The following is a 23,018-nucleotide window of genomic DNA, read 5'->3' on the forward strand; positions in this document are numbered from 1 at the left end:
AAAGAAGGGAAAAATAAGCAAAATACATGGATTTGGGACAAGGAGGTCATGGTTCATATTTGATTTAATTCCCTACAGTTTTAACTTTGAATACTAAGTTAGACTGAAACAAACATTATTGGGGTAGTGTATATATTTTAAAAACCTAAAAAAATGCCCATTAAACAACAAGGAGAATACAAAGATGTAAGGAATCTGTTCATTTGCTAAGCGAGTGCACAATTTTAATGAAGCCTTGTGTTAGCATCGTCCATGCAAAATATCATCACTGTTTATACAGACTGATGAAGGAGACAAAATAGACACGAATGTTTCATTTATTTTTAATTTTGCTATTACTGCTATAGATTTCTCAAAATGCTGATGTCATTATGGTAGATGACCAGATAACTACTTTATGGTGAGTTTGTTGATCCTAAATCAGCTTATCAGCAGGCTATCATAAATCAAAGTTAGCTATCTTGTGTGAGGATCTCTCAAGGGGGACTCAGAATCAGCCAATATTTTTCTCATACTCTTAATGAAAAAATCTTCCCAAAGGACCACTGTATCCTTGAGAGAAAATATAAACTCAATCCAGTTGAAAATTTCATTCTGAGGTGGTATACTTTATATTCCATTTAGCCTAGATTCTTGAAACAATTTGTTCATGTTGTGTTATAATCATATATTTACTTACTTTCTTGCCTCCTGTCTAGCCTACACATTCCTCATGATTCAATCTTACTTATTGTTAATACAAAGTGAGTGTTATAAAATATGCATTACTAATTTTCCAATTAATTTTCTTCTATTTGACTAAGACTTTTTATTTAACCTCTACAAGCATTACGTTCAGTATGATTTGCCTATAAGCTCCAATATGACCTTGGACATCACTTAGGACTTAAATTATCTGGCTACAATGTTTATTTATTCAATTGGAGTGAAGAAGATATAGGGAGATACAAGAGGAAATGTTTTATGCAGAAAAAGAGGAAAACAATTGGGTAAAACATTTCTATTTTTTTGATGTTGCAATTGGACTGGCAGAGTGTTAAACAAAGATTTTTGGACCCACCTTTGCAACTGCATAGTAAGACATTAAGTGGAATTTTTGCATCCAATGGTTAAAGTTCTCTTCAGAGCATCTTTTACTTCTTTGTTCCTTAAGCTGTAGATCAATGGATTCAGCATAGGGATCACCAGGGTGTAAAACACAGAGGCCATTTTATCAATATCAAAAGTATGGCTAGATTTGGGTTGCAGGTAAATAAACAGTAACGTCCCATAGAACACAACCACCACTGTCAGATGGGAGCTAGAGGTGGAGAAGACTTTGTATCTCCCCTCGGTTGATTTCATCCTGAGAATGACCACAGGAATGAACGGGTAGGATATAAGAACAATCAGGAGGGAAGAGAGCAAATTACAGCCTGCAGAAATTAAAATGATCAATTCTAATTCACGCGTGTCAGAACAAAGCATGGATATGAGAGGAAGGCAGTCACAGTAAAAGTAATTGATAATGTTAGAGCCACAGAAGGACAATTTAAATAACTTAATTGTGAGAAAGAGTGACACAAATGTGCTGTAGAGATAAGGTGCAAGGACCAGCACCCAACACACCTTCTCTGCCATGATGACAACATAGAGAAGAAGTTTACAGATGGCTACATAGCGATCATAGGCCATTGCTGAAAGAATAAACAGTTCAGTGATAATGAAAATATCAAAGACTGCCAGCTGGGTGGCACACCAATTGTAGGAAATTGTATTTTGGGGCACCACAAAGTTTACCATCATCTTTGGGCCAATGACAGTGGAATAACCAAGATCAGTAATTGACAAATGTCTAAGAAAAAAGTACATGGGAGTATGTAGCTTGGAGTCCAAATGGGTCAAGATAATTATGCCCAGATTGCCTATCACTGTGACCAAGTATATGAGGAAGAAGATTCCAAAGAAAGGTACTTGCAGCCCAGGGTTGTTGGTGATCCCCATGAGAATAAATTCAGTCACCTCACTTATTGCAGTATGATTCTGTTTCTCCATGTGGTTCATCTTGGTAACCTGTGTAAGGTATAAAATCATTATGTATTACATTTGAGATGCTATCTTCTAAGAGAATTTAAAATATTATGCATGAGATACAGATATCCTTTTTTAAAAGATTTAATTAATTTATTTATTTGAGAGAAAGACTGGGAGCAGGGAGAGAGAGAGAGAGAGGAGGAGGGAGAGGGAGAGAGAGAATCACAAGCAGACTCTGTGCGTTGAGCATCTGATCCCCATGTGGGGCTCAATCCCAGGTCCCTGATATCATGACCTGAGCCAAAATCCAGAGTCAGAAATTTAATCAACTGAGCCACCCAGGCACCCAGATACAGATATAATTTCTTTATTGTAAAACATAAATGGAGACTCCTCTTACCATCAGGCCCAAACTACGCACACCTTCACTCACAATGTAGTGTAGGTGCCTGACAATGTTTTTTTATTGGAATGTAAATCCCTGAGACAAAACTTTTCATTGCCAAGGTGTCAATTTTAAAAACATCCGTCTCAAATAAGCACATTACCAGCTACACAACTAGGCAAAGAGCCAGCTCCTCACCCATGAAGTCTCCCTTTTAGAAAGCCCTGGGTGACTTAGGCAGCCAACTGCTGGAGAGACCCAGCATTTCCCTTCCCAGGATTTAATTCCCGCTCCTATGTTTTAAAGTCTCCAGTAAAGAGGAATCCTGTGAAACTCTAGACATTCCATACTTGACACCAGTAAAGGTAGAAGTCCAGGTCCTCCAAGCTTTCTAAGACCAAGAGTAACATGGGTCCGGTGGCATCCCTAGCTGATGACATTCCTGTGAGATACTGCGTCCACACACAACACAGTGATGGAAACTTTGCTCAAGCATTCTTCAACGGGGCCAAATACTTTGAAGTGGTTGTTTTGAAACAATGACCTGCTTTTCTGGACCCAAAGTTAAGGATGTCAAAAGACCTAGAAAACAAATATCTATACCTAAACCATTAGCCTTTACCTTGTGGGCAATAATCGTATCTGTTTAAAGTAGCAAGACATAAAACAAACAAACAAATAAAAACCTTTCTAAAAGGTTGGTGGACCAATGCATGAGGTGGTGTTCAGGAAACCTCTGACATTAAATACATATTTCAATATTCTCACTGTAATATGGCTCAGTTGATTTGCCCAACGCAAAATATAGTATAATATGTTAATTTCAGAATTTTGTTACTAATATCTTGTCCACATTTGCCACATCTGGTGTTTCTGCTTATTGAATCACTTTTTCTAATGATCTTCCATAATACATTCCTCTTGTACAAAAAGGATTTGACCATTCTCATTATTTATGAATTCTTTATGAAGATTCATCTAAAGAGTCCCAGTGGGAAGAAGAAGAATACAAATGGATATCAAGCACTGATAGAGAACTCATCATGTGCTGGACAGTTTTCTAAACACTGTACATACATTAACTCATATAATGCACACAGTACCTCTAGGAAGTAGAGAATATCACCATATCCATTTGGAAGTCAAAAAAATGATTTAACCAAGGTCACTCAGGTAAGTAGTGGAGTCAAAACTCAAAAAAGTTATTCTGTCTTCAGAATCTATTCTCATAAGCACAATAACAGTCTTTCTCTTAAGGTCACCTTGAGTCAGTTGATAGGAAATGAAAAGTGGAACAGGAGGAACATCAGGTAAATTACGATACACAAAGACTGTTGTTAAAATAGATGATAGAAGCAGTGAATTATATGAAAACAAAGGTACTCTAAAAAGCATGGCTGAGAGTACCAGAGAGTATAGAACAAGTGTCTCCAACACATTAATCCTATTGATGATGAGAAAGTATAGTGCAAAGGAAGAAACCGTTTTGTAGGTCCTAATGCCTTTCAAGACTTTGGTGATGATCCAGTTTAAGCTATATGTCCCGACATTTTCAAAGGCCAGTGTTCTCTACTTACCTTACCGGTAAATCTACTTTGACTGCTGTTTAATCCTCACTGGTTTTTGCTAAATGTATTTAAACATTTTCCTACTCTCTTGAGACTCATTTTGTTAAAATTTTAATCTAACTCTAGGATTTAAAAAAAAAATGCTTGTAATTACTTGAGGGAGAGTAATTACATGGGTCTCTGTTTATTCTTGTAATGTCTCATTGAGAAAAGTCAAAGGTATTTTGTGCCTGTGTCTGACTGAATAAATAAATTATACAATATCACTAAATACTGGAAATCATAAGTATGCTTTTGTCAGCATCTCAGTTGTATATCATACATGTATTAAGTATATTACCCCCCCCACACACACAACACATGATCAAATGAAAGAGTGACTTCCTAGAAAAATACTATGTAATATTTGATAATACAGCATCCACTATCCAAAGATTTTTTTTTAAGATTTTATTTATTTATTTGACACAGAGAGAGAGATCACAAGTAGGCAGAGAGGCAGGCAGAGAGAAAGGGAAGAAGGCTCCCTGCTGAGCAGAGAGTATGATGTGGAGCTCAATCCCAGGACGCTGGGATCATGACCTGAGCGGAAGGCAGAGGCTTTAACTCACTGAGCCACCCAGGTGCCCCCAAAGATATTTTTACTGGATATATAATTATGGATTGATATAAGACAATGCCTTATGACTTGTATTGTTGCTGCCAGCATATCAATGGTACATCTTTTCTTCATCTGTTCATAAAGTATCTTTCATCTCTGTTTTTAAGGATTTCTCTTTATCATTGGTTTTTAGAAATTGGATTTTGATGTTGGTGTAATTTCCTTTCTATTTACCCTGATTAGAATAATTTCAGCTTCTTATATCATATATCTATATGTAAACATGTGCCTATATGTAAATGTGTCATATAGTTGTTTTTTAATAAATTTGGAAAAAAAAATTCTGGACATTTCTTCCAGTGGCTTTTCTGCTCTACATACTCTTTTTCCCCCTTGTTTAGTGTGGAGCTTGTTATTGTTCCAGAGATCACTTAGTGTTTATCCAATTTTTGTATCCTCTCTGGCTTCATTGGGGTAGCCTCCATTGTGATATGTTTAAGTGTGGTTGTCATTTCTTTTTCAGCTGCTACTACTCTCATTCAACATATATTTGTTTGCATCTAATATTGTCTTAATTTATAGAAATTCCACTTGGTCATTTTAAATTTTTATTTGTGTCCTCAAAATGTGAGTGTTTTTATTAAATCTTTCAGTATATTGGGCATATTTATAATATCTTTTAAAATCCTTGCTTGATAATTCTATCATCACTATTTCAGGACCTATTTTAATCATCTCCTGGTGGGGTCACATGTTTCTGCTTTCACATATGCATAGTATTTGTGATTAGATGCTAAAAATTTTATATTGTGTACCATAATTTTGTGTCTTCCTCAGATAATATTAAGTCATAAACCATGTTAAACAATGTTAATAATGTTATAAACAAGGATGACTTGGTTTTTGTTTTGTTTTGTTTTGACTTGGTTTTTATTTTGCTTTGTTTTGTTTTGTTTTGTGACTTGTTTCCAAACTATATGAACAGAAAAGAGTCCAATATAGCTTTTGCCTCTGAGATCTCTTTGGATACCTAGGTGTTGAATATGGATGCTACACTCCAGCTTTCTGAAATTCTCATGTCTTCCTGCTCTGTGTGATCTCTGGAATTGTTCAACTTACATTTCCAAGCTCATTCTTTTAACCACGTTCTGAACTCTTACTGTAGGCATGACCAGGTTGATGTTGGGCCATAAACTCAAGAAGACCTTGTAATGTAATTATTTTAATGTAAATAAATTAAATTCTCTGAAGGTAGGGATTGACAGATGGATTAAAAAAAATCCTGATCCAATTATACATTATCTGCAGGAGACTCACACTGTTTACACTTTGTTGTGGGTTCAGAAAATACAGTGAAAACAAGGTTGAGACAATACCTACCACTTCCCACCAAAAAAGCCCTGACAGAAACAAACACACACTTGGTTTACTGATGCAGCATTTAATAAGGGTTTTCAGTGGGACATATGTGAGGTTCACATTAAGAGAAACATTAAATAAAAAACAAGGAATATTTTGGGTGGGTGTATTTAATTAAGATCCAAAATATGAACTAAATATATAAATATATTGGTTGAAAATAAGAGAAAGAATTTGCACATTATAATTAGTCTCTGTTCTGGAGCCAAAAAGAACGTAATTTTATCTATTAGATTTTTAAGTGGCATTTGCCTTTATCATAGTTTATTAGAACAATATTCCTTATTGAATATTAGATACAAAGTTTGCATTGATTCTTAATGATCCTGTGGAAGGCATTCTTTACTTCTTTGTTCCTTAGGCTGTAGATCAAGGGGTTAAGCATAGGGATCACTAATGTGTAAAACACAGAGGACATTTTATCAGTATCAAAGGAATGGGAAGATTTGGGCTGCATGTACATAAATAGTAGAGACCCATAGAACACAACCACCACTGTCAGATGAGAGCCACATGTGGAGAAAGCTTTTCTCCTGCCCTCTGCAGAATGCATTCGAAATATAGATATCAGAATTAGTATGTAGGACACTAGGACTGCCAGCAGGGAAGAGATCAAATTAAATGCTGAAAATACTATAATCAACAATTCTATTTCTTGTGCATTTGAGCAGAGCATAACTAACAAGGGAACATCATCACAATAGAAATGACTGATAACATTAGAACCACAGAAGGTCAATGTAAAAATCTTAATAGTGAACATTAGAGCCTGAAAGGTACTGTAGAGGTATGGAATGCCCACCAGCACATGGCAGAGTCTCTGGGACATAATAACATTGTAGAGCAGAGGGTTACAGATGGCCAAATAGCGGTCATAGGCCATAGCTGACAAGATGAAAAACTCACTGATAATGAACGTAAGGAAGAAAGCCAACTGTGTGGCACATGCACAATAAGAAATGGTATTTTGATCCACAACAAAATTTACCAGCATCTTGGGACAAATGACAGTAGAATTACCAAGGTCAATAAAAGCCAGGTGTTTGATAAAAAAATACATAGGTGTGTGGAGGCGGGAGTCCAGCTGGATCAAGGTGATCAGTCCCAGGTTGCTCACTACTGTGATTGTGTAGATGATGAGGAAGACCCCAAACAGGGGAACCTGAAGCTCAGGCAGCCTTGTGACCCCCATCAGAATGAACCCAGTCAGCGACGTTAGATTCTGTTGGTCCATTTAGTCCAGTTAGCTCTTCTAGGAAGAAACAGAGAGTTTGCCATCCAGCTTTCACATAGTATCATTTAAACATATTATAATGTTTGCAGACAGAATGTAGATTTTTGCTTTGTAATGGGATAGAAAAATAATTCCCCCGTCTGATTTTGAAACTAAAAGAATTGATAGACCCTTCTACTTCTCAACAGGAGGGATCCACATGAAACACATGCACTGATATGGCTGATTAAACTCTAAATAGATACAATATTTGGAACATATCCACTGATTTTTAAAAAGTCATATAAGTATTGATACAGATTTATTAAATTTTATTTCTTCTACACAATGATATCACAATTTTCTTTAGTACACTTTTGTACACTTCCTTTAGTACACTTCCAGTTTCATATGAGAATTCCAGGGAAATTTTGATATTCTTAAAGAAAGAAGCAGAAGTAATATGGAGCTAACGAAGTTTGAGATTTAAGTTCCCTCATGAGCATTTTCAAGGCCCTAGATGGGGACTTTGCAATGAACTAACGAAGTGATATATCTTTGTAAAAGTTGAAAATGTAAAATATTTTAACTTTTTAGCTTTGATCAATTAAGTCCGCTTTCTCTCTCCAATCCCACTTCTGCTCCACCATTCTTCGGCTAATATCAAGACACATTGGTATGTCTGCAGGCATTTGTGGGGTCCAGTAAAGGGGAGGTTGAGTAAATAATATTTTATTTGATGGTTAGTGAGTATATCTATGCTTCAAAATCAATGATATTTATCACTGAGTAGTGCTATTTTGGTGTAAGAACAGCTTCTAAGAACACTCACACCAACCAATAGCCTGAGATGTATGTAAAATTTCATTAATAAAAACATGTTCATAGATTTTATGATGATTTTGACTACAAGTAAACTTTTAAGATTATTTTTCCACTCTAAATACGCACATTTACTCCTCAATTTACATGCATAATTTTTATTTCCTTTTTTTTTAAAGACAATCTTAAATGAGTATAAGCTTCAAAATGCACAAGATTTGGGTCCATTCCTGAGGTGCCTGTGGGAAAGTTGGTTAAGTGTCTGAATCTTGGCTTTGGTTCAGGTCGAGATCTCAGGGTCCTGAGGTCTAACCTTGTGTCAGGCTTCATGCTCAGCAGTAGTCTGCTTAAGACTCTCTCTCCCTCTTCCTCTGCCCATTCTCCACACCAAATAAATACATTAAAAAAAAAAAAGATTTTATCTATTTATTTGAAAGAGAGAAAGAAAGCATGAGCAAGGGAGGGACAAAGGGAGAAGGGACAAAAGGAGAAGAACACTCTCCACTGAGCTGGGAGAGCAACACAGGATTTGATTTCAGGACCCTGGGATCATGACCTGAACTGAAGGCAGATGTTTAACTGACTGAGCTACTACCCAGGTGCCCCAATAAGTGAATCTTAAAAACAAAATGAAAAAAAAAAGGGGCGCCTGGGTGGCTCAGTGGGTTAAGCCTCTGCCTTCGGCTCAAGTCATGATCCCAGGGTCCTGGGATCACCCTGCCTCGGGCTCTGCTCAGCAGGGAGCCTGCTTCCCCCTCCCCCTCTGCCTGCCTCTCTGCCTACTTGTGATCTCTGTCTGTCAAATAAATAAATAAAATCTTTAAAAAATGTGGAAAAAAGATATGCATCCCTTTTTGTTAAAATATACAATTTATATCAATATTCAGGGATTTTCAATATTGAATTTTATATGCTACATTTCCTTTAATGTAGTTACTTATATTCATAAATTAATTCTTCCACTGTGGATATGATAAGGTCTATAAAGCATTTAACATACTTATTTGAGCATTTATTACATCAACTTATTTCTTGAATTGTGGACTGGGATATATGTAGAGTATAACACTGGCTTGCAAATATTTCAGGGATAAGTCTTTCCTTTTTCATTTCATAAAATTTACATGGAAAGTCAGTGAAGCAGAGTGATTAAAAACAGTGAACCTGCTTTAGCTTAAACCACTTGGATTCCCTTCCTTTCACATACAGAACATGTGGAATTCTGTAAGCATGATTTTCAACATGTTGGAGTTGAACATATCTAGTCAGATAAATGGAGATTAAAATTACTATAATGTAATAATGTGTCTAGCATTAGCCTGCACAACTATCAGTCTGAATGGGTCAAGGTAGACCCTTCTACAGATCGGAGGGAACTCCTGGGACCCTACCACAAGGTCAGCTGGAGTCTGAAGCTACTTGGTGGCAGTTGGCTGAGTTCTAAGAATTCAGCTGCTACTTTTTAGTATTGATTTAGGCAGTTCAATCCCAGAAAAGGGCATGGAGGAGCAAAAATATACGGGAGATTGTTGAACTATTTCTTTCCGATTTTGCTAGATGATATTATCTGCTGTTCTTCCATTGGGTCTCACCCAGCTTTCAGGGCCCTTCCTTTTGCACAATAAATGCCAAGTGTTGCAGAATCTGCTATCATGGGTTTTCCCACAGAATAGAAAATGCACTGGGCTAACCAAGTAATTCAGAATTCCAGTGCCAATCCTACCACTTTGAAATCTTTAATGTGTGGCTAGCAATTATTCTAGCGAGTTTATTTAATTTATCTCCCTTTTTAGTGTCAGTTATTATCTCCCTAGGAAGTCAGCTAGATTCTGTTACCCTGACCATTCCTTTTTTCATATTAATTTTTATTTTATTGTGTTAAGAATACTTAACATGAGATCTACCTCACTAAAAGATGTTTAAATGCATAATACAGTATTGTTAATCATATGCACATTGTTGTATAACACATCTCTAGGTTTATTCATCTTGCATTAACTGAAACTTTATACCCATTGGTTTAATTTATACCAATTCCCCATATGATCTAGGAACCCTAGAGTAGGGTAGGGTAGTAGAACCCTACTTTTTTTCCCCCATTTTATCTTATTTTATTTTCAGTGTTCCAAAATTCATTGTTTATGCACCACACCCAGTGCTCCATGCAATACATGTCCGCCATAATACCCACCACCAGGCTCACCCAACCCCCCACCTGTTTCCCCTCCAAAACCCACAGTTTGTTTCTCAGAGTCCACAGTCTCTCATGGTTCGTCTCCCCCTCTGATTCCCCCCAACTCACTTCTCTCCATCTCCCAATGTCCTCCGTGTTATTCCTTATGCTCCACAAGTAGGTGAAACCATATGATACTTGACTCTCTCTGCTTGACTTATTTCACTCAGAATAATCTCCTCCAGTCCAATCCATGTTAATACAAAAGTTGGGTATTCATCCTTTCTGATGGAGGCATAATACTCCATTGTATATATGGACCATATCTTCTTTATCCATTTGTCCATTGAAGGGCATCTTGGTTCTTTCCACAGTTTGACAACTGTGGCCATTGCTGCTATGAACATTGGGGTACAGATGGCCCTTTTCACTACATCTGTATCTTTGGGGTAAATACCCAGTAGTGCAATTGCAGGGTCACAGGGAAGCTCTATTTTTAATTTTTTGAGAAATCTCCACACTGTTCTCCAAAGTGGCTGCACCAACTTGCATTCCCACCAACAGTGTAAGAGGGTTAGGAACCCTATTTCTGAGTATTTATCAAAAAGAATTGCTATCAAGATCTTAAAGAAATAGTAATACTCTGTCCATTCTTCTTTTTTGAAAAGGATACCTGATCAATTTTGAATATCATCATGTAAACATTTAAAATACTTCTATTTAGGGCTAACAGAGCACACAGGATATAAAAAGTATGCAAAGGGATCACTTTTTAATCTTTAGACATGGTAACATTAGTAAGGAGTTATTTGAGGTTCTGGACTTTGTTCATAACTCTTAGAAGCTATTCTACTCAATTAGTTTGTAAAGCCCATTCTGCACAAATAAAACAAGTAGTAAGCAACCCAGTTGGGAAAACAAATGAATTACTAAAATGTCTACACGCTAATATCTGTGAGTCCTCACATTACAACTATTTGTAGTTTATAAAATACAGTGTAGGAAATATATATCTTAAAATATTCTTTTTCAAATATTTCACTGGATATATTTATATGAAAGAATATTATTAAATATCATATAAGACATATACTGAAATTATTTGTTATATGAAATTCATATGTATCTTGGCATTCTGTATTTTATCTAGAAATCCTAACTTTAACATTTTCTAGTTAATGACCAGTGATGATTTTTTTCAGATAGTTCTTTCTCTTCATTTATAATATCCAAATTCTACTACTGATTCTCACAAATCAAACAGATCAATGATGTCAGTCAATTCATAGGACTTAGTGTTCTAAAAAGACCATTCCTTTCCAGGAAACTACAGTTAACAAAAAACATAATGGATTTTTTTGGTGTGTTAGAAAGAATCAGCTGTCAGTGACCATAAGAGTGTCCATGGTCAGAAGTCAGGAGTCATGGGAAATTGCCAAGACCCAGATGATAATCAAAATTAACAAGTCCTAGCCACTCACCTTTAATGAACTGGGTTTTCTTCTTCTAAATTACTTTTACTTTTTCTTTGGGTAGGGGCAATTTATGCTTTTCTTCTCCTTGTGATGCTCTCTGAGGAAATAGCATGTAATTCACCCAGATGATGATGCCCGAATCATCTGAGAGATTTTTAAAAATTGTTGTGTGTTACCTACCAATTATCCAGGACACCCTACATATTCCCTAGTGAAAAATGTAAGAGACAATTCAAGGAAAGGAACAAACAACATAGATGATCTGGATAGTTCCATGGAGACTTACGTGATAAAAGTGTACTTATGCATACAGAGCCAATGATTAAAGTAACAATGGAAAATACTTTGACATCAGTGTTAGCCCAGTAAAACTGGAACAGTTCCAAAAACCATGGATAACTTTGAAAATAACGTCATAATCAAACAGGATTTTTTCTTTGAATTTATTATTCAAATACAAATATATCAGTGGCCACTGGGTTAAAATATGTCATTTAACCTTAGTAAAATGGATGCTACTATTCCCATATTCAGAGAACCCCAAGCTCATGTAATTTGCCCAAAGTCACATGATTGACAAGTAGAAGTTTTGAAACAAAGTCTCATCTTTAAATGATTGATACATATGTCTCGTTCTTTCATATGGCAAACCTGTAATAATTACTGTAATGCAATGAGTTACTATATTGTTTACCTCAAGCGTGGTGTCTCCTGAACTGAGATCCTACCAACCTTGGATCACTAATTGTTTTTCTGCAATGTCTAGTCTGCTGTTAAAAAGTGAACAATAAAATGTTTATGTCTGATATTACCACCTGCCCTTGGTAACACATTTAGATTCTCTATCATAATTCCTGTTTCTCTTTTCAATGTCCGTGTTTGCCTTTAAATTCTTGCAAATATTTGCAACTGTTTTAAAGCCCTTATCTGCTAGTTCTGCCCTTATCTGATAATTCTATTATCTCTGTTGTTCCTAGGTCTGGTACTGATGATTTGTTTTTTCCTGGGGTTATGTACAACTTTTTCCTGCTTCTTCAACCTGCAGAGAAATATAACTTTGCATGCTAAACATTACACACATTCTGCAGTTGAGTAGGGATTTTTTTTTTTTAAGATTTTATTTATTTATTTGACTTAAAAAAAAAAAAAGGCACAAGCAGAGGGAGCTGTGGAGGGACAAGCAGGCTCCTGCTGAGCAGGGAGTCCAATGCAGGGCTCCATTCCAGGACGGGGGGTTCATGACCTGAGCCAAAGGCAGACACTTAACTGACTGAGCCATCCAGGGGGTCCCTGAGTAGGTAACTGTTCTTTAAACAATGTTGCATTTTAGCAAACTTTTTTTACTTGCAAATTGACTTAATCCTTCTGAGAGTTAGTGTTGAGCTCTGTTACAGTGCAGTATAGTGAATCTTTTCATTTGGGGTAAGTTCTCTCTTTTGCAGTCTGCACTGGAAGTTAGATATTCAATGTTTCCTCACTAAGGTTTGATAGAATTTGAATGTATCTCACCTGTGTGAATCACTCATTTTCATCATACAGATCCCTGGTAGATTCTTTTTCTCTTATAGTTGTTCCTGATCTGGGATTATGGGGTCTCACCTTAATATGTGCACTTTAGAAGTTATCCAAAGTCTCAAACTCCATGCTGCATCCCTCTGCTTAGGTCTTTATAATCCTGTACTCAACTCCCATATTCCAGCACTCAGCCCTTCCTGATCTGACCTTGTGCTTTCATTTCAACTTGACTACTGTGTTCTCCATGTGCCCCAACCACTGCCCTATGTCAGGAATCAGTTAACACGCTCCTTTTCTCTAGATCAGAGTCCTGAACCGCCAATTGCCAAATACCTGAAAACATTTGTTACCCGTGTGTTAACAATTTTCCAGTTATTTCAGTAGCAGAGTTATTAAAATCCAATATTCCTGTTACAGAGATTGACAAAACTCCTGAGGAAACACATGCTACCAATTTCCCCTTATAGGTCTGATTTTTAGCATCTTTCTGGATGTAGGAAAGACGTTAGGGTTCAAAGCTCACAGCCAAGAAAGAATTCTTAAGATGTCTTTGGTGCAAAGAGGTGGTTTTATTAAAGCACAGGAGAGGATGCGTGGGCAGAAAGAGCTGCACTGGGGTCATGAGGAGTGGTCCATTATACGCTTTCAAGTTGGGAGGGGTTAGGAATAATGTAAGCCTCCCAGGTATTTTGAAAACAAGGTTTCCAGATCCTGAGGGGCTTGCTATTGTTAGGAAAGGTCAATAGTTACTGTTGGGGTTGGGATAATGTTAAGCTAAGATTACCTTTTGCTTTTAGCAAAGTATTAACATCTAGACAGCTAAATTCCTAGAGGAATGTCACTCTGTTATGGAACCTGGACTGGATCCTGGTGGAAGAACCAAGGGGCACTAAGAGACTTTGGAGGATCAAAGGTTTATTTAATACCAGTGGGCTCAGAAGAGGTTGTTCTCCAAGGGTCTGAGCCCCAGCACAAGCAGGGAGGGGAATTTATACCCTTCCACTTCTGCATACTTGGTACTTTCAGTGTATAGGAAATGGGGTAGGGAAGAAGAACCCAGAAGGGCTTTGGTACAGGGACTGGATTCCCTTGCTGGTTTGGTCATCCATCTTTAGAGCACAGTTTTTCCCTATCATTCCTCCCTTTGATTCCCCTTTAAACACCTAGTTTAGAGGGCATCATTATCATCTATTACAATGACCTTGCAAGGCTAGTATTTGGGCAGTGGCTCACCTGGTAACAGTATTTTCTATGAACTTATCAATCCATCTTAAGTTTCCTAAGGCTGCCTAATAAGCAATAGTAATAACAAGTTTCTGTGAGAAGAGTCCAATCAGAAGGGGCAGCAATGTAAAGTCCAACTCCTGAGGTGAGGGTGTCCGTGTCATGCTGACAAAAGCCAGGGACTACTGTGAACAGATGTCCATCAGTAGGTGGGGTCTCATCGAAGGTGGAGCCAGAGCAGGTCCATAGGATCTGGTTGGGTTTTCCATTGGTGTGATTCATCCAACTGGTGAAAATCTTCTTTACTCTAGAGTGGTGGACCCATTTGATGACACCTAAGACCCTGAGGGCAGTAGGGGTGGTTAGAACAACAGTGTGGGTCCCTGTCCACCAGGGTTGGAGGGGGTCCTTTCTAAAGCTTCTCAGGAGATGTGTCTTCGAGTTTTTCCCAGGGCTTGGAGGTGTTGGGACACTTCTAAGTTTCCAATCTGTTCGAGGTCTTCTCTAAGCCTACTTACTATGGAGTGTGGTCTTCCATAGAGCCTTTGAGGTTAATTATAGCTGTGGCAATCTTTTAAATCCAGTTGAAGAGAATAAACAATATCAATGACCTCCAACAGTTATGCTCTACAGAAGTATGACATTCAGGTTCAGGCATAAAGGTAGTTGGATTTAAAGACATGTTTTAAGTATTATTTCAGGCATATCTATCAGTACAGCCTGGTATTTAGTAAGTTCTCCTCCATCATCCATCAGTGGCTTTTGGTTTCTAAGATACTCTGGACCTGATGTGATGTTGTTACAGTCAGGGGCTGTCCCATAACAAGCTTTGAGGCTCCTTTTACCAGGAGTACTGTTGTATGCTTAGCTAAAGACTTTGTTTACAATTGTACCTCAATAGAGGTGGCTTCTAGGATAAATATAACTGAAAAATACCATTAAGCTCTTTGTTTGAGGTATTAACATTCTAATTACAAAGGATCACTGGCAAGTGGGAGAAAACTTATCTCAGGAGATAAGGCTATCCCCAAGTGCATTACCCAACCAATCATAAAGAAAGTGGTATTACCCATTATCTCCACAAGTCCATAGTTAACCCTATGGAGTGGGGTATGCTCTAGCTTTTAGGGAATGATTTCATTATCCCACTCACACAGAACTGGTCAAGGTGATAAGTTACACAATTGTTGGGGAGTCAGTCCCATTTTCCAGTTGTTTAATCATGTGTCATGTGGGCCTGTTATTTTTATCCCTGCTATTTTATTTATAATAAGCAAGAAGATTGTCTATGTATGAGTTACTGTGGTAATTTCTCTTAATTTTACCTCAAGTTGTCTAGCCTTAGGTAAACAACAAACACTTAAAGAAAATCAAATCCATTATTTAACATCCACAAAGGTGGGTATTATTTCAACAATTTTTCCCTCTAAAATAACCCTCATTTCCAGAGATACCCCAAGTCAAGACTAATTTACTCAAGAAACAAGTCCAGTTCTAACCAACCTGGCCTAATTATTTACATAAGCTAAGCAAGAACAGTGAGTGATCAGATAGATCTTTTAGAATCTGCTTTGTTGGAACTTTATAAGAAATATCTAGGTTGAACATTTAGTAACCTCTTTAGGCCAGAAGCCAAGCCATGTCCTAAGCCATGTACTTGCCATCAGACATGCCTGCAATACCTCTAAGATCTGGGCAGATTCCTCTTCATGAAGTTTCCAAAATATCCTGAACTTCCTGTACCTGCCAGGAAGTCACATTCTTTACTGACCTGGTGGGTTCCTGGGACCTCTGTAAGCAAGGTATCAGGCCAACAGTTCCAAAGGGCTTTATGGCTCCAGGTTTCATAAAGTCAACCTTAGCTCCTTAAAGCTGTCTGGTCATATCTGAGTCTATGCATTTCTTTCTCAAATATGACTTTCCAGTAAAAGCCTTGGTAAAATAACCAATGTTTCTAATGGTGTCCTGTTACAGGTGAACAGATTCTTACTGAACTTATGCAAATGACTAGGATTGCCATGGAAGAAGGTATGCTTATGGAGACCTTTTTAGTTTAATTAGTTTAGTTTTTAGTTTCAGAGGGTTCATATAGAGGGAAAATTTGCAGGCTTTAATTTGCTTACAAATGATTGTTTTATCATGTTTCTGTAGGTCATAGAAATCTTACGTTTCCTTAATCAGGAAGAGTGAACATTAAGGAACCAGCAATGTTTTTCAAACAAGGATCACAAAACTATAATCATCTTTTTAGTTCATTTAGTCCCATGTTACTGATTCTTGTTCAGTCTGAATGCAACTTCTTAGTTCTGGAAGTTCTTACTCATTTCAGTTTTAGGATTTTTAATATACTGAATACATATATCTCTCCTAAAAGTCCTTTATGTGAATCTCTTTGAAGATATAACTCACTTTATAAGAGAATTAGAACAATTTTAAGTGACAGACTCAAAATAGACATGGTTAATGATCTGAGAGGAGAGTTCACTATAATACGATTGACAAGGAAACTCAGTTATTCTGTGATACATAACACTTCAACAGCCAGAACCAGAACATTACATACCAAAAAAGCAAGCCTAATTAGTCAACAAGACTTTGCTCATGATTTAAATCTTGGGGAAGTTTGTTTAAACCTTAGAACATTTTAAAGCACATGCCTACATAGCATTAGGGATGTTAAAGTCCTGATAAACTCAAGACATAAAAACTGGTTTTTCTAAGCAGATGGAGGGAAAACAACTATTTGTGTTTTCTTATCAAGAGGAGACCAACAATTGAGAATATTTTGTCTTTTTGAACAGAGAGAAAATCAACTTTCTATACCAGTGTCTTTTAAAATTCATTTCAATCTTAGTCCATCCTGTCCACACCTAAAATTCATTTCCAAAGATTTCCCGTCACGAACCTTCTACAACTTTCTTTTGCATTCAGCTTTTGGTCCTAAGCCATTTCTTTCCAAACAAACATTCTCATTTAGGACAAAATTACCTTCTCTTACCTTCAACAAAATGTATTCCTACGTACATATCTCCTGCTTTTCCATATGCAGAATTGTTTCCCTTATTTCCATCAGTCTTAGGTATAGTTAGCAGAATTTTGTACTCTTTAGAAACCTTAATCTCCAGTGAAGACTAAGGAGTAACCAATTGTGAACTGCTACACCAGAATTCTTAAATGGCAAATCTGTGAATCAGTTAAGCACGAAACATGTTTACCAACAGATTTAAATATCCTTAGTTCTTTGCAGTAAATCAAAAGTACAAATTTATGTCCAGTAATCAATGCTTTAACACTTTATCCCATTTGGAAAAGACCTAGATGTTAAAAGAATGTTAGATGTCCAACAAATTTAATTCCATTTATCATCCAACCAAAAGTTTAAGATTTGGGTTACCAAAGACTTTGAAAGCTACTTTAACAATCACCCATGAAAACTTTGATTAGACAATTACATTTTAGTCATCTTTTACTAACAACCTAACAGAGGTAATACAAGGTTATTTGACCTTCAGTAAACCTTGATAGAATAAAATTTTCACATTTACCACTGATAACTTAAAAGACACATCTGTCTGAAGTAAACCAACAAAGTTAGTTTAAATGCTGAATTATGTTCCATCAGGATCTTCCCCATGGTCAGTTTTCACCTGAGATATGTGGGGAAATCTGGAGTGGATGATGACAGGTCCTGGGGAGCTCTTCTTGTTCCTTGACAGTGAAGGGAGGAGCCATGGTGCCTGAGGCACTGAGGATGCTCTAAAAGCCAGTTGCATGCCGCAACCAAGGTGGTGCAGAAACAGGAAAAGAGGGGTGGAGAGGGGAAAGAGACAAAGTGCTGCCAGAGGGCAGAGAAGGCATTCCTGGTTCAGGAGATCATTAGCTCCAGAGGAGCAGACTCCATGTTTTCCCACCCACAAGGGCAGGGGGTAGGGGTGGGGGATAGATAATCCATATTAGACCAGAGAAGATAGGGAATTTCCCAGAAACAAAGGATTTTGGGTAGCTGCTTGGGAATATTCCTTAAAGTCCCCATCCTAAAGGATGCCTGGGATCGTGACCTGTGTGGAAGGCAGACACTTAACCGACTGAGCCATTCAGGTGCCTCCCCCAGTTTCTCTTAAAGGTAAATATGAGACATCCTGTCATTTTACAACCTGTTTCTGTCTGGATCAAATTTCCTGTGGGCTGTCAGAGCTGCTAAATCAGGTATCTCACCACACATGCCACTTACAAGAAGCAGGAGCACGGTCTTTCTGCAGCTCAGCTTTAGGCCCTGGGTGAGAGGACTGTGGTCCCCACACTTTCTGACGGGTTCATCCTTGTGCAGAGCTCATTCGTGTTGCTGCCCCTGATGCCCCTGGGCAGGGCCTCTCTGTTAGGCTTGCTTCCTTACAGCCTTTGGGCTTTTTTACTTGGGTTACAAACGTCCTACTTTGGTCATTCCTATTAGCACAGAATTGGACCCATGGGGGCAGACTTTGGGCTGTCTGAAGCCAAGAATTAATATATGGGAATTGGTCAGGGTGTCTGGGAGTCCAGACCATAATTTTGTAAATGACCTATACAGTGGGTAGGTCTTGGGGTCCCTCAGCGGGCCACTTGACCCCAAAGGTGGCCCATTCCAATTCACATAATGTGCCTAATTTTCCAGATGTTTTGAGCCCATAGTCTCCTGAGAATCCCTTCTTAAAATTTTGAGCATACAGTCTAAGATGGTAGGTTTTGAAGAGCTTCCACCCATGATGAACAGGGGGGTTCTCTTGGCATAAAGACAAATGAAGGGTGGGTGTCCCTCCAAAGGAGAGACCAGTCAGATGCCCACCTGTCTGCCATCCCAGAGGATACCTGTGTGCCTCTTAGCCATAGCAAGTCCATATAAACCCCGGACTGCCGCCCTGAAGGGGCTTGCCTTAGACCCTATGAGGTCACCACAGAAGCAGTTTAGGGCCACTCAGACTCCTCAGGCTTCTGGGTACCCTAAGGGTGCCCACCCGTGGAGCCACAGAATCAGTCCGCCTGACAAACCAGGTCAAACTGCGCATTCACAATGAAATTATTACAGTTCCTTCCCCCCAGGGGGCCCTGACCTGTGGAATTCCTTTTGGAAATTCCTTCTTATCCCCCCTTACAGGGGTGTTCTTGACCTGAAGGACCTTCCTGCCTGGGAGGCCCTACCTGTGAGACCTCTAAGAGGTCTCTGGGGAGGTGATCAGTCTCCCCATCCACCCTCAGTGGTAGGCTGACTGGGTCCTGGGGCCCTGGGCTTTACTGGAATCCGACACTGGGACCAGGTCCTGACCTACCAAGTCTCCTTTGAGTCCAGGTGGGAACAGTGGGGTGGGCCAGCCTGAGGCAACTGGGTGGAAGACTGCAACAAATTAGGCAGGGTGCACCTTCTCCCTTAGATCCCTCATTCCATCACTGACCACCATTGCTCCAAACCAGTGGCAACAATGTGCCAGCGCAGTTGGGTTTCCCAGTCAAGGAACCAATGTTACAGACACTGGACTGGATCCTGGTGGAAGAACCAAGTAGCACTCAGAGACTTTGGAGGATCAGAGGTTTATTTAACACTGATGGGTTCAGAGGAGGTTGTTCTCCAAAGGTCTGAGCCCCGGCAGAAGCAGGCAAGGGAATTTATACCCTTCTACTCCCACATACGTGGTACTTTTGGCACATGGGGAATGGGGTAGGAAAGAAGAACCCGGAAGGGCTTCGAGACAGGGACTGGAATTCCCTTGTTGCTTTGGTCATCCATCTTAGAGTACAGTTTTTCCCCTATCAAGTCTGCCTGTTTCAAGGACTTAATAATTTTTCTTCTGCCTTTGTTCTCCATATCACTTCTCATTATCCCTCATGATCATTATCCACTCTTTTTCAGATCAGATTTCTAAATATTCTGATGTAAATGTCTTTGGGAAGATACTTATTCTTCAATCTTTCTAAAAGTGAATGTTCCATTATTTTTGATAACCTCTTATCTCTAGTGCACAGCATAATGCTTAGAGTATATCATCCATCAGTAAATATTAGCCTGATGAGTGTAAGTGATTTGGGAAGAAAAGGCAAAAGAAAAAAAAAAATTCCTAATTGCCTAAAGTTCATTGACAAGCACTGGAAACAAATACTGAGTCACCTTCCTCTGGGACCTCAGCTGCAACAAATGTTAATACTTTGCCAAAGGGAAAAGGCATTCTTAGCTTAACATAACCTTCCCCTGGGAGTTCAGATGCCTCATTGTTAATACTTTGCTAAGAGCAAAAGGCAATTTTAGCTTAACATTTTCCCAACACCCCAGGGTCCTCTAAATCTACTTTAACATATAAAAATTCCTTTTGAAATTTCCTTTATCTCTATCCCTCAAGATGCATGTTCACAATCATCCTCCAAACATATGACTCATTGATCGCCATCTGAAGGGTCTCATGATTGAGTTTTAACTAAACAGTAATAAATGACCTTTTCCTAACTATAGCTAGTCCCCTCAAGGTTCTAAAAACCTTGTTTCCAAAATACCTGGGATGCTTATGCTATCCTTAACCCACACAACTTGAAAGTAAATAATGAGCAGCTCCTCATGACCCCAGTGCAGCTCTTTCTGCTCATGGATCCTATCCCCATGCTTTAATAAAACCATCTTTTTGCACCAAAGATGTCTCAAGAATTTTATCTTGGCTGTTGGCTCTAAACCCCAACATCTTCCCTACATCATAAACACTGACTCTGAACAGGATTTCTAGCAAAATTTCTGCCAACTCATTCTGCATGTTAAACTGAGAATAGCGATAGGTGTCCTAACCATCAGATTTTGCTTGTTTACTATGGATGTATGTGTTGCTTTAAAGTAGTAACATTTGTCAGTTTCCTTATCTTGAACATCTGCGTAAAGACAAAGTTTGTAACAAACCTAGAAACATCTATTTATCATTCCAGTAATTTACTTTTTTTCATGATTTATATTCATCCATACCTTCCCCTAGAAAAAACTCACATAGCAATTACCTATCAGTATATTGCTTATCTACCTACTTATGTATCTTCTATTACCTATCATCTATCTATCCATTATCTATCTATCTCTCTCATCTATCTTTCTATTATTTATCTATCTTACTATCTGATAGCTATAATTTGAGTTCTTACACACTCAAAGCAACATTTAGAATTTTGCTTGCAATATCTCCTATTTTTTCAATAATCATGTGATGTAGGTGTAATTATATGCAGTCTGAGAGGAGATAAATGAATTTGCCAAAGTCAGTAAGTTACTAAGTGATAGCAACATATTTGAATTATTGAGTTAATGTTAATCATTTCTCTTTTGTGGCAACTAAAATGTATTATTTAAAATAAGTCAGTAGAATATAAATAAGTCAATTAAAAAATTCTTTAAATTAACATATAATGTATTATTTGTTTCAGGGGTACAGGTCTGTGAATCATCAGTCTTACACAATTCACAGCACTCACCATAGCACATACCCTCTCCAAGGTCCCCAACGTCCATCATCCAGCCATCCTATCCCTTTCACCCCTCTCCCTTCAGCAACCTTCAGTTTATTTCATGAGATTAAGAATCTTTTATAGTTTATCTCCCTTCCCTGTCTCATCTTGTTTCATTTTTTTCTGCTTCTCCCCACAACCCCTCACCCTGCCTCTCAAGTTCCTCATTTCAGAGAGATCATATGATAATTGTCTTTCTCTGATTGGCTTATTTCACTTAGCATAATACCCTCTAGTTCCATCCAACAACATCCATTTGTTGCAAATGGCAAGATTTCATTTCTTTTGATGGCTGCATAGTATCCCATTGTATATATATACCACCTCTTCTTTATCCATTCATCTGTTGATGGACATCTAGGTTCTTTCCATAGTTTGGCTATTGTGGACATTTAAATAAACCAAACTTTATCATTGTTTTTATTTCATTTCTAAAAATACATGCTTAAATGTAAAATCTGGGAGAGAGAGTTCTATTCTATTATGGATATATCAGTTCTTACAGAAATAGAATACAAGTTGAATAAAAAGTATAAGAAACCAAACTAATGAAATTTGGATTTAGAAAACCAAAAGGGCCATATATACTTATCATTATATAAAGGATATGAGAAAAGTGCTCCAGCGCAGTAGATGATTGTGGCTAGGTACACTTTAAATTTTATCTTTTCTATATATATTGTGTGTGAGAGCTTTTATATACATAGACTTATATTTATATATACATGTATATAGCAAATAATTAATTACATTAAATAGCATATACATTATCTGTATAAGCATTTATATAATGACAAGCTAATAGCAAACATAAATATAAAATTTATTTATTCAGGGGCTCGGGTAACTTCTGGAATCTTCTAACTATTCCATTTAGGCAAGATATAGTTTTCAGCGCTGTGGGTCTCAGAGAAGGTGATTCCACTGAGAGTGTCCTTCCATGCTGCTCATCTGGAGGCATCAGAAGAGGCCAGAGATCCATGTACTTTAAGAAGTATCATGGCATCATCTTGAAGGACAACCCCTGCTGTATAATCTTTGCCAATTCTCTGGTTATATCATAGTGCTTTTGTGGATTAACTACACAGTTGACAGTACAGCTGATTT

General features: G+C 37.9%; 2 protein-coding genes across 2 annotated transcripts; both read right to left on the reverse strand.

Annotated features, from left to right (window-relative positions):
- Positions 1-1,075: 1,075 nt before the first annotated feature.
- Positions 1,076-2,043, reverse strand: LOC116860394 (olfactory receptor 8K1-like). The gene has a single exon (XM_032846449.1). It carries the CDS (start codon positions 2,041-2,043, stop codon positions 1,084-1,086), a length of 960 nt encoding a protein of 319 aa, XP_032702340.1. The 3' UTR covers positions 1,076-1,083.
- A 4,235-nt stretch (positions 2,044-6,278) lies between these two features.
- On the reverse strand, positions 6,279-11,710 carry LOC116860395 (olfactory receptor 8K5-like). The gene is made up of 2 exons (XM_032846450.1): positions 11,676-11,710; positions 6,279-7,238 (listed from the first exon to the last, which is right to left on the reverse strand). The coding sequence occupies exon 2, from the start codon at positions 7,218-7,220 to the stop codon at positions 6,279-6,281; it is 942 nt and encodes a 313-aa protein (XP_032702341.1). The 5' UTR covers positions 7,221-7,238; positions 11,676-11,710.
- Positions 11,711-23,018: the final 11,308 nt, after the last annotated feature.

The sequence above is a fragment of the Lontra canadensis genome, unplaced genomic scaffold (assembly GCF_010015895.1).
Source record: "Lontra canadensis isolate GAN:19392208 unplaced genomic scaffold, GSC_riverotter_1.0 scaffold176, whole genome shotgun sequence".
Classification (NCBI taxonomy): domain Eukaryota; kingdom Metazoa; phylum Chordata; class Mammalia; order Carnivora; family Mustelidae; genus Lontra; species Lontra canadensis.

Bases quoted from the DNA above. Each gene is read 5' to 3' on its own strand.
- LOC116860395 (XM_032846450.1), bottom strand. From the start codon at position 7,220: ATGGACCAACAGAATCTAACGTCGCTGACTGGGTTCATTCTGATGGGG.
- LOC116860394 (XM_032846449.1), bottom strand. From the start codon at position 2,043: ATGAACCACATGGAGAAACAGAATCATACTGCAATAAGTGAGGTGACT.